This window comes from Chenopodium quinoa, unplaced genomic scaffold (assembly GCF_001683475.1).
Source record: "Chenopodium quinoa cultivar QQ74 unplaced genomic scaffold, ASM168347v1, whole genome shotgun sequence".
Classification (NCBI taxonomy): domain Eukaryota; kingdom Viridiplantae; phylum Streptophyta; class Magnoliopsida; order Caryophyllales; family Amaranthaceae; genus Chenopodium; species Chenopodium quinoa.
Genome location: NW_018744151.1, coordinates 3067320 through 3078407, shown reverse-complemented (window position 1 = coordinate 3078407; position 11088 = coordinate 3067320). Strand labels below are relative to the sequence as shown.

General features: G+C 38.2%; 2 protein-coding genes across 2 annotated transcripts; one reads left to right on the top strand and one right to left on the bottom strand.

Annotated features, from left to right (window-relative positions):
* Positions 1-1363: 1363 nt before the first annotated feature.
* Positions 1364-2896, top strand: LOC110693607 (glycine-rich protein DOT1-like). The gene has a single exon (XM_021870746.1). It carries the CDS (start codon positions 1605-1607, stop codon positions 2706-2708), a length of 1104 nt encoding a protein of 367 aa, XP_021726438.1. The 5' UTR covers positions 1364-1604; the 3' UTR covers positions 2709-2896.
* Positions 2897-4025: 1129 nt separating this feature from the next.
* Positions 4026-10406, bottom strand: LOC110693606 (endonuclease MutS2-like). The gene is made up of 5 exons (XM_021870745.1): positions 9817-10406; positions 7449-8385; positions 6831-7355; positions 5342-5788; positions 4026-4481 (listed from the first exon to the last, which is right to left on the bottom strand). Exons 1-5 carry the CDS (start codon positions 10290-10292, stop codon positions 4173-4175), a joined length of 2694 nt encoding a protein of 897 aa, XP_021726437.1. The 5' UTR covers positions 10293-10406; the 3' UTR covers positions 4026-4172.
* Positions 10407-11088: the final 682 nt, after the last annotated feature.

Below are 11088 nucleotides of genomic sequence, written 5' to 3'. Positions count from 1 at the left end.
AATAGGACATATAACAATCATTTGGTCTCAATAATTGCTTGGAACTCCTCCAAGTTTAGTATTGTCATATTATGCTTGCAGAAAAAACAATTTTCCATAATTTTTTTTCTAATCACAAATTACACTATTTATGGCCTTAGCATCAACAAACCAATTAAAACAGGTTAAAGAACAAGGGGGGGGGGGGAATTTTACAAAGAACAACAATCACATTGAAGAAAGCAAAAGATTGCAGCTTACCTAACAGTTTCTTGCAAAGCTTTAACAAGTTCATGCAAAGAAACGATTTGTTTGAAATGGATTTCATACTTTATAAATATTAACACCCCTAAAATCAATAATGTCAATGTGAAATTAAATAATACAGCACAATGGTAGGATTAAAAAGCTATGCACACTTGGGATTTTTGTTTCTCATAAGCTCCCATTGGTTGCATTTTTCTTCGGCGCAGAATCTTAAAAACAATCACCTACCCTCTAATGAAGATGTATCAAAACCAGGATGGACATGGCCCTTGCCGGTCCCGCCAATCGCAGGCTTGCCAAACCCGAATCCTGAGATCCATAGAGGCCACCAATCCCACCACGGCGGTGGTGGAGGTGGAGGTATAGGAGTAGGTGGTAGGGCTGCTGAATGCAACTGCCACTGTAATTGTGATTGTGAAAAGACTCAGTGTAAGAGTAATGCAGGAGTAGGTGGCGGGCCTGTAGTATGCCTGCCCATGACCTGTGATGGTATGAACGGGTGCAAAGTTGGTGGTGGAATAAGCAATGAAGGTGCTAGCAGTTTTCAAATTCCGCATTTTACAGTAGCAGGAGTCGGCTCAAATGGACAAAGTACATCCCCTGTAGACATAAATGTTACAGATGCAGGGCGTCACTGATGACTAATGATCATCATGTATCCAAGAAACACACAATAAAGAGTAGGATTTTGGCTTGTAAGGTTGAATCATGTAGGAAGGTATTGGTTAAATGGATTTGTTTCGTGGTTTGTATAATGGCTGTGTTCATGTATAGGCATATAGAACTGCTAATTAATTAAGATACTGAGTATCAACGATCAAGAATTCAAGATATAGAAGTTCAAATATGGTAATGTACGGCTGTACCTAACAATGCAAATTGGTGTGGTTTTCTCACAACTGTTTACTAAATTAGATAATATAATCAGCTTATGAGATTGAAGCACAGCATTAATTTGATAAGATAGATTTAACAACTAAGTGAACAACTCATCAAATCTTACACTTATAAACCACAGAACTAGAAAAGGACTTGAATTAATCTTTAAAGTCCAAAATGAAATCCAATATGTAAATAATCGTATGTCTAAAATAATATCTTGGTCTTTAATAAAAATGTTAAATAATGGAAGTACACAAGATTTTCTGAATTGAAATAAGTTGCTCGGACAAAAACAGCATGATCAACAAGAAGATACTTGATGCTTTTCTACCACCATGCCACTGGCATGAATCCAGATTTTAAGGACAAACTGCAAAACATGTACATTTACGTACAGATATGTTCAGCCTCTGAGCTATGAGCCTACTGCTGCAACTATTTAAGGCCTTAATCCATAGCAGAACTATTAACTGAAAATGGCACCCTCAAATTGGGCTTCACTTACTCTGTTGGTTTTAATACTCACCTCATCCCTTTCCCTTTACTCTGCTGCAAGACTGTTACAAGAGGATACCGATAGGTCAAATGGTAAAGATACATTTACTGAAAAGATATTAGAAACAGGACATGGTTTCAGAAAAGGCTTTGGCTACGGAAATGGGGGAGGTGGAGGAGGAGGAGGAGGAAGTGGTTACTTGGGAATGCACATCTTCAACCCCGCCATCCCTGGTTTTGGTGCACGTTTCCCAGGCTTTCATGTTCCCATTATTTCTTTTGGTAGAGGAGGAGGTCAAGGTTGGGGCAATGGTGGTTTGCCTATAAATGGTCAGGGTTGGGGTAGTGGTGGTTTTGGAGGAGGTGGAAGCGGTCAGGGTTGGGGTAGTGGTGGTTTTGGAGGAAGTGGAAGCGGTCAGGGTTGGGGTGGTGGTGGTGGTTTTGGAGGAAGTGGAATCGGTGAAGGTTGGGGAAGTGGAGGTGGAGGGGCTGGTCAAGGTTGGGGTAGTGGTGGTTTTGGTGAAGGCGGTGGAAGCGGAGGCTGGGGTAGTGGTGGCTTCGGTGAAGGCAGTGGAAGCGGAGGCTGGGGTAGCGGGTCTGGAGGAGGAAGTGGAAGTGGTGAAGGTTGGGGTAGCGGTGGTTTTGGTGAAGGCAGTGGAAGTGGTCAAGGTTGGGGTAGTGGTGGCTATGGAGATGGTGAAGGTTGGGGGAGTGGTGAAGGTGGCTGGGGTGGTGGAGGTGGTGGAGGCGGTGGAGCTGGTGGTTATGGGAGTGGTTATGGAGGAGGCAGTGGTTGGGGCAGTGGAGGTGGCGGCATGGGAGGGTATCCTGGATACGGAGGGGGTGAAGGATGGGGCTGGGGAGGGGGCAGTGGTTGGAAACTTCTTGATGGAGACCATTACACACAAGCTGGGGATGGCTTCTCTCTACAGCCTCCCTACTTTGACAATTTGTTTGATTCTGTTACACCTACAGAGGGGCCACCCATGGGCTTCCAGCATTCAAACAGAAGGAATGAGGACAATTTACATGGTGATTTAGCGCAGAACAGAGATACAGTAGCTCATGCTCCATCATCAGAATAAAGCTTGCAGCTAAGGTGTTTCTTGCTGGTTCAAATCTGGTGTATATGCTCTAGAATTAGCAATTAGCAGCAGAAAACAGCATGCTCTGTTTTTATGATTTATGATTTAAAGCACTAAGCCTCCTATGTTGATACTTGATACGGAGTTGATGAATAAAATAATTTGGTTATGGTAAGGTAGCTTAAAAATAGGTCTCAAATTGTCTGAAAAACTACAATCTTCAGAAAACTCCCCAACTAACATATTATGGCATCGCATATTCGCATGCTAGGCTTCTGGGCCCTGGCTTATGGCCTGTTCACTTCAGCTTAATTTCAGTTCAATTCTACTCCTAATTTCCTTCTCTCATAAAATATTTATTTCAGCTCTATTCAGTTCAGTTCAGCTACAATCAGTCCAGTTCAGCTCAGTTCAGTAAATGTGAACAGACCCTAAGCCAGGGCCCAGAAGCCTAGCAACTTGCTGAGCGATTTGAAGACTATATGTTTTAGTCAAATCTTATGAATATTTAGTTCTTCTAACCTTAATTATCAACTCCCAGATTTTCTTGCATCTTAGATTAAAAATACTTAGCTAGTAAAAAATGTCTAACCAGATCAGAGATTCTCTGTAGTTTACAATTATCTCCCTCGATGACTGGCTCTGTCCCAGTTTGCAGCACTCGACACACAAGTAATACAGTGAAGTTTGTGAGCATGTTTACTTGATCTGCAACATCTTAAGTATTTCCATCAGTTCCTATAGCAGCTGCTTTCATCTAGCATAGTGAATGAAAAAAGATAATCAGTCTAGCACTTTCAAATAGACGAAGCCTGTGTGCAGAAGCCTATGTATCAGTCAAATAAAAAAAAACACAAAAACTTTAACACAGGCACGATCATGAAGCTAAATACTGACAGGGATCAAAACCATTAAAAATGGCAGCCATGTACATTAAAAGCAGAGGAGTTTAGCAGTTTACTGGCTGGATTATTGAGCAGAACTCCCACAAGCTTCTGTTATTCCCTTTGCATCATCAGATAGGACCAAAGATACACCTCCTACCCCCACACTGAAACTTCCTCCTATTGGAATTCGCTGAAATTATAATAATATAACAAGCCTGTTAGATACGATGATACCTAACAGCAAATACTAAACCATCATTAAAGTTATATTAATTTCATCTAACAGAAATACATTACAGATCTAATAACAATTGGTCTTGCTGCGAAAGTTGTACAAGAGGATGTATGAACAAAACATCACAATTAAAATAGGGCAGAGCATATTCTGTTTACTGTACATTTATGCACACAGAAATTACCAAAGACAAAATTGATGAAAAGGCTTCAATTGAAGCCTATATAGATCATATTATTGTATTAGATTTCACTGTACATGAACCATCTTAAGGTGAGCCAAACAGTTGAAGTCTTTACTTCTATCAGACTGATTTCATAGGCTGTGAATGTACAAAAAATTTTACTTAATATATGCAACTGTACAGCCATAGTTCATTGGACTTTCTTGCTCAAATTTCTCAATACGCGGATGGTTCTTCAGCATCTCAATCACACATTCTTTGAGTATTCCAGTGCCCATTCCATGTATGATAAAGAGAAGAGAGTGAGATTCCCTTGCTGCTATAGCCATACTGAGCGTATGAGAAGCTTCCTCCGCCCTCATGCCTCGAAGATCAAGAGTATTCTTTGAAGTCTGTACAGCTGCTCCATAAGATAATTCCTCGTCCTTCTTACCACCTAAATAATTCAATGTCCCAGGCATACGACCCTATATAGACAACAGTAGATAATAAACAAGCTTAAGCAACTGTTTTCACGTCACAACAATAAAAATTTCAATATTTAATACCAACTAGCCTAGATAATCCACAATCCATACTGGATCACTAGATCAGGCAGCTCAATTAAGTAATTGACACCACAGCCAACAGCCCAACACAAACAGAACAATTATTTTCCCTAACTTTTTTTATCTTTGATGTCCTGAAGTATGTGCCAGGTTTATATCAGTAATTTGCAAGAGAAAGACAAATTAAATAGCCACATATATACATAAAGATTGGTAAAAATACTAGAGGGGAAAAATACAAATATAATTAGTGTTTTCCTATTCTTATTCTTTCCTTTCATAAACAACAGAAGTATTATTTAATAAGAATTTTAAAAAAAGGGTATACATGTAACTATATCACATAAAGAAATTGCAAGTATTTTGTATGAAAAATGCACAAGGCCAGCCAAAACAACAACAAAAATAAAAAGCATTAAAAAAAAGTACTAAAAGAAAATAAGAAAAGACAAAAACCATGAAATCTACATAAGGGTCAAAGATGCATGGAAAAAAAATAGATAAATAGCCTCCCTCTTTTTTGCATTCAATTTCAATTCATATAAAACAACATAATTCATATAAAAGAGAAATCTTTATAACTTTCCAATGATATTCAAGAGTTGAGATGGCTAAACATCATAATTGATGCACAATTCCATTTTCGCCTGAAAAGAAGTGCATTCATTTGCTATTCTTTACACAGGATCCATATCGATTCTTTGGTCAAACAGAATATAATACTTGTAAATGTTAGAGTATTTCAGAGAGACAGCAAATGTCATAAGAATGCATAGTACCTGCTTCTTCACAAAAGAGCGTGCGTCAGCTGCAATACCTACAGTTGGTTGGATACCACTTTTATCCACACGGAATCTTACTTTTCCATGCTGGATGAGAACAGTTTCATCATCTTCAGACACCTCAACCACAGAAGCTAGCTTACCTCCTAAACGTTTCACAAGGACCTGCTCACCAGGTTGAGGTGTATGCATAACTTCCAAATCTTCAGAAACCCTATCCAACATAGGACGATGACTTTCTACCAAAGTTCCAATTGTTGATTCAGCCTTTTTCACAAGAGATCCATACTGATCAATATCAGCAATTATTAATTGATTCTCAAACTCCTGGACCACAGCTTCTAACTTTGATTTCACAAGATCGAGTTCTTCTTCAACTTGTTGGGTCTCCTTTGCAATCAGAGCCTTCTCACGCCATTCAAGATCTTGAGTTTCAGCTTCAATCTTCATAAATTCAAGAAAAACATTCAGACAGTAGAATGGAGTTTAAATAAAGTTCCTCTTTTGATTTAGCAGAAAGCACAAAAGACTTTAAGCTTAAATTATGCAAAAAAACAGAAGAAAAAAACAGTAGTTTGTTCACATATTTGACACGAGTACTACATAGAATTTATTAGATTAATGTTTTTTTATTACACTATGGGATTAAGGCTTTGATTTATAGATTGATTTGAAAATTAAACATATAAATTAAAATCCTTTAATGCGCATGTTTTTAGGTTTAGGGAAAAAAACATCTTTTTATTAAAAACTAATACAAAGAATAGAAATTGTTATAGACTGCTAATGGTATGCATCAGATCATCCTCCTCTTGAAATACAGCATGTTTGTCAAAAGCGCTCGTAGTATTATGGAATAACTCTGTGTGGAAAATAAAGTGAAAGAAAATTTGTGTAACAGCAATAATAGTTAGTTTTCAATTGATTTGGTTTGTAAAAGGGGCTTGAATAGATTAATAGTTTAATTGACTATGTTTAATCGTACTCCCTTCATAATTATCCATACTTGTTACCCAGACTCTAACATGTATATGGAACATTTTACTTCATTTTGGACCAAAATGGTATCAAAATTATCCATAAAATCACTAAGTCCAACACTGCCATAAATTTGTTCTCCAATTAATATCGTGCTATTGGTAGGATTGAATTGAAAGATTCAAGTAATTCATTGCAAATCTAGTTCGTTCCGAAGAATGTAGATGCATCCATTTGCCAAAAAGAAATGTTCGAAAGTTACCAGTGGTCAGCAACTTATGCAATATACAAATCATTAGCTATCAAAAGACGACTCATCTACCCACATCATCCAATGATGTTTCGGACCCCAGCACCCAACCCAAATTATATCACCAAATTCAACCAAAAGAGTAAACCCCAGTTAACAGCTTCTGTAGTCTACACATTTAAGCAAATAGGAGTTGGACTTAAGTCACTTAACATATGATTCATAAAAGGTTAACAGAGCTGATCTCAAATTTCTTACCTCATGATAAAGATCCATTACGTCAGAATGAAGGGATGCAGCTAGTCTAGCCCGTTCACCCATCCTATTTCTCTCCTCTAATAAAGACTGATATAGCAGACCTTTTCTCTGTGCCTGCTTTTCTGGCATCAACCTCTCAAGCCAGCTTTCTGCATGATCAATAATCTTATCATCAAAGCCAATTCTCCTAGCAATTCTCAAGGCGTTTGATTCACCAGAAGATCCCCATAAGACCTGAAAGGTAGGCTGTAGAGTGTCCAGTGAAAACTCCATAGCTGCATTCTCAAATCGATCGTCCATGTCCTTTAGGCGGCTTAAATCAGCATAATGGGTGGTTACAACAGCTAAACTCACTCTATCTTTTAGAAACTGTAAGATGCTGGAAGAAAGTGCTACTCCTTCCGAAGGATCAGTCCCACTCCCAATTTCGTCAATTAGGACAAGTGAATCTTTTGAAGCCACCTCCAAAATCTTGCCAATTCGCAAAATGTGGCCACTAAAAGTAGAAAGGCTTTGTTCCAAGGACTTCAATCAGAAAAAGGGGGATAAGGAAGAGTTTAGAATGAATGTAGCAATACTTGTGACAAATCAGCTGACATAGAAGAGAGAAAATCCTACCTGATGATCTCCTATATCTGCCAGAACTAAATCAAACCAAGGAAGCTTGGGAATACTTTTAGCTGGCAAATACAGGCCAGCCTTTGACATTAGGGACACAAGTCCTAGAGTTTTCATGGAAGCAGTTTTCCCACCTGCGTTTGGCCCTGAGATGATCACCACATTGGTTTTATGTCCAATTCTAATGTCTATTGGAACAGGAAGCTTGTACACTTCATCAGGCAGCTCTTTGAAGAATTTTATACCAGCTTCCTCATTTAAGTTCTCTGAATTCCCTGACTTGGGTCCTGATATATCCTTCAAGCTACCCATACATGGTTCAAGTAGCAAGGGATGTCTAATCCCTACAACATCTACCAAGAAAGCATCATCATTAGTAACTGAATATAAAACAGGACATTTTGCATCTAACCAATTAGCATAACCAGCTCTTGCAACTGCAAGATCAATCTCTCGGATTTTATCTAACAAATCATTGACAGCTGCTGCTGACTTTCCAAGTTCAGAAGCAAGCATACTTAAAATAGCTCGTTCTTCATCCTTTTCAGAATTGGCCAGCCAGACTTCCATGTTGTTCAAGTCCACTGCCTCTTTAGGTTCCATGAAGTATGTTGCTCCAGAGCTACTAATATCTAAAACAACTCCACCGGGAAGCAAAGATCTATGAGAGGCTTTGATACCAACACACATCCTAGATCTACGATTTGTGACCACTGCTTTGTCAATACCTCCAGCTTGAAATACTTTATGTGAAACACTTCTTAAAAGAGAATCTAAGGCATCCATGTTCTTCTTCCTTTCTGACCTAATGAACTTCAAGTCATCACTGGCTCTATCTAGCACTACTGAAAGTTTACAGTCTACACAATATTCCATCTTCTGCTCCAATTCAACCAGGAAATTGCAATTTTGGAGAATTTCAAGCAAAGGATAGCTCCTGTTTCAACAGATGAATCTAAGTAAACTCCTATGGACTAGTTAAGGACAATGTAATAAAATATAATTATGGAGAAGGAAGCCAAGAGAGAATAATTGGAATTCTCATTACTCCTTTCGTTTCACAATAAGCTTAACATTTGCCTTGACACAATCTCCAAGACATGCTTTTGACTATTGATATCTTTACTTAACTAAAATTTTTACAAGTTAATATTTTGAATATATACATTAATATGAATCCAACAAGAGCCGATTTGAAAATAATTTCTACACATAATTGTAAGGAGTAATAAAACGGAAATTCATAGTTGATTGTGGTTTTGATGCAACTAATTCATTAACAATGTTGCTACAATCTCAGGCCTTTTAATGACTGGACACTCCCAACTACAAGCTGATCAAAGTATTATAAGGCTCAGCCACCTTCTGATTACTTCCATGCTTAATCTTCTCAATACATAGCAATATCCTTTTAATCTTCACTTTCTCTATTCTAACTAAGTCTTTGCCTTATTCCTCGAGCTAATTCTATAAGTCAGCAATGCAATACTAAAGAGCCTTTTCCCCTACACTAATCTATTACTTAACATAATGAATGCTAGCGGATCACTTTTTCAAAATAAAAAAATAAAAAAAAGTCCCTTCAGCAAGACCATCCACGGAAGAAAGCAAAACAAACTCTTAAGAAGGCACGAAAACAAAACAAGATCATTGCATGCGGAAACAACAAGCTATTGAAACTAAGATAGGACCTACTCTTCAGCAGAAAATTCTAAGTCATGTATTCTTTATTCAAGAAAAATCTGATAAAACGTTTCATCTTCCACAGACAATGTAACAACTATTCGGGATGGAGGAGTACATTCACATACAATGTGACAACTATTCGGTTTGATTGGGGCCTGAGGGGAAGATGTTTTCGAAAACTACTCAAATAATAAACTCATTCCTCAAAACTCATCTTTTTCCCAGCTAGAGACAGCCTTACTGAAACATTCCTAATTTAAACATTACTAATTTCTTAAATTAAACCTTTGATTGCATCATATATGAAAAAATACAAGTTTATCATCTTGATAAATAGCCATTGTTTATCAAGTGGGTTAATTTTGCGCTATTTATAGGTAGATACACTAACACCATTAGCGGTTTTACCCTAAAATCACTCCTAGTGTTAGCGGTTTACCCTGAAAAATTACAAATTTGGCATTTGATAAACAAAAAATGTTTAATAAATTGGAGCTCAAATTTTCCCTTCAATTTCGAACAAAGCGATTCCAATAACCCAATTAAATGAATTACCATTAGCAATATCAAAGCAAAACTAATACAAGAACAATAAAAATCACCAACAATCAATACTTGCAAATTTACTCACAATATCATCAACACTAAACTCAATAAATAAATAAAAACTCAACTTACTAACCTCCCATCATCATCAGTAGAAATCTCCAGCAACTGCTCAAACAACCGTTTCGCCGACCGCAATGTCCGCTTAACCGAACAAAGCTCTCCGATCGAAAGCAGCTCACCGGAAGCGGCCATCTCCACAACCGCAGAAACATCATCAACACCAGAGAAGTCCAGAGGAGAGTGGAGGCCCAATGCAGCAGTAGTTTGGGCCAGGAGCCTCTGGCTCTCATCCAAGGTCCGGCCCATTGGAATGGACCCGTTTTGGGCCAGGGAGAGGCCCATAGTGGTGGAAACGAAGGGGGAGAGGTGATTGCAGAGACGATTCCATTCCAGAGTTTCTAGGGTTTTGCGTTGAAGCTCGTCGGAGTTGGAGGAGAGAGAAAGTTGGCAGGAGAGTTTACGGTGGTTATGATGGCGGTGGAGGAGAGAGAATCGCCGGTTAGGGCGGTGGAAAACGGTGAAGGTGATGAAAGGAAGTTTGAGCTCCATTGGAGGAGCCAAATTTTGGATTTGGGAGCCAAAGTTTGTTTGATTTTTTAAATGTTATCCATTTGAATGGTTCGTATACTAAACTAATTGGCTGTGATTACTTGCACTGTTATGATCGTGCTTCAACCCTCATGGTCAATCGCAAATTTATGAGGTAGGCGTCTTATTAAGTGAGGCAAACACTTGTACTTAAATCTATGTTTAGTTCGTCCTCCTTTTTACATTAATTTTGAAGTGTAATGCTATCCAATGTTTGTTTATTGTAACTTTCTCTACTAGTTTTGGAAGTTTGTTAGTGTTAGAATGATGGCACTTGTAAAAGAATTGAAGTTGGCTCGTAATATTTGCATCATTAGATTAATGGTTTGATTGGATAGTCTAGCACATGGGTAACAGTGTAGGTCTACAATTGTAGTCTCTTGTCATGTCACGTTGGAATGAAATGTTGTCATGTCATCGGTAATTATGGGAAAGCCATGTGGCGGCTTGCAAAGATGGCCATTGTGTTTTGATAATAGTATATAATAGATTGATAGATGTCTAATGTTGGTGGGTGGGTCTAATAAGTTGCACGGGACACCTAATGGCTGATGTCCCCCGTTCTTGAAACAATATAGGTACGGAAACACCTCGCCACCTCGGGGGTGGCTTGACTTTTTAGGTGCGGCTTGACTATATGGGGAAGTTTCCTAGGACATGCGTGAGGCTCAACACTGCCACCAAGGGTAGTTTTGGCTTTTAAAATTTATTTTTTAAAAAAAAAATATTAAAATAAGGGTTTTCTTTAGATGTCTTT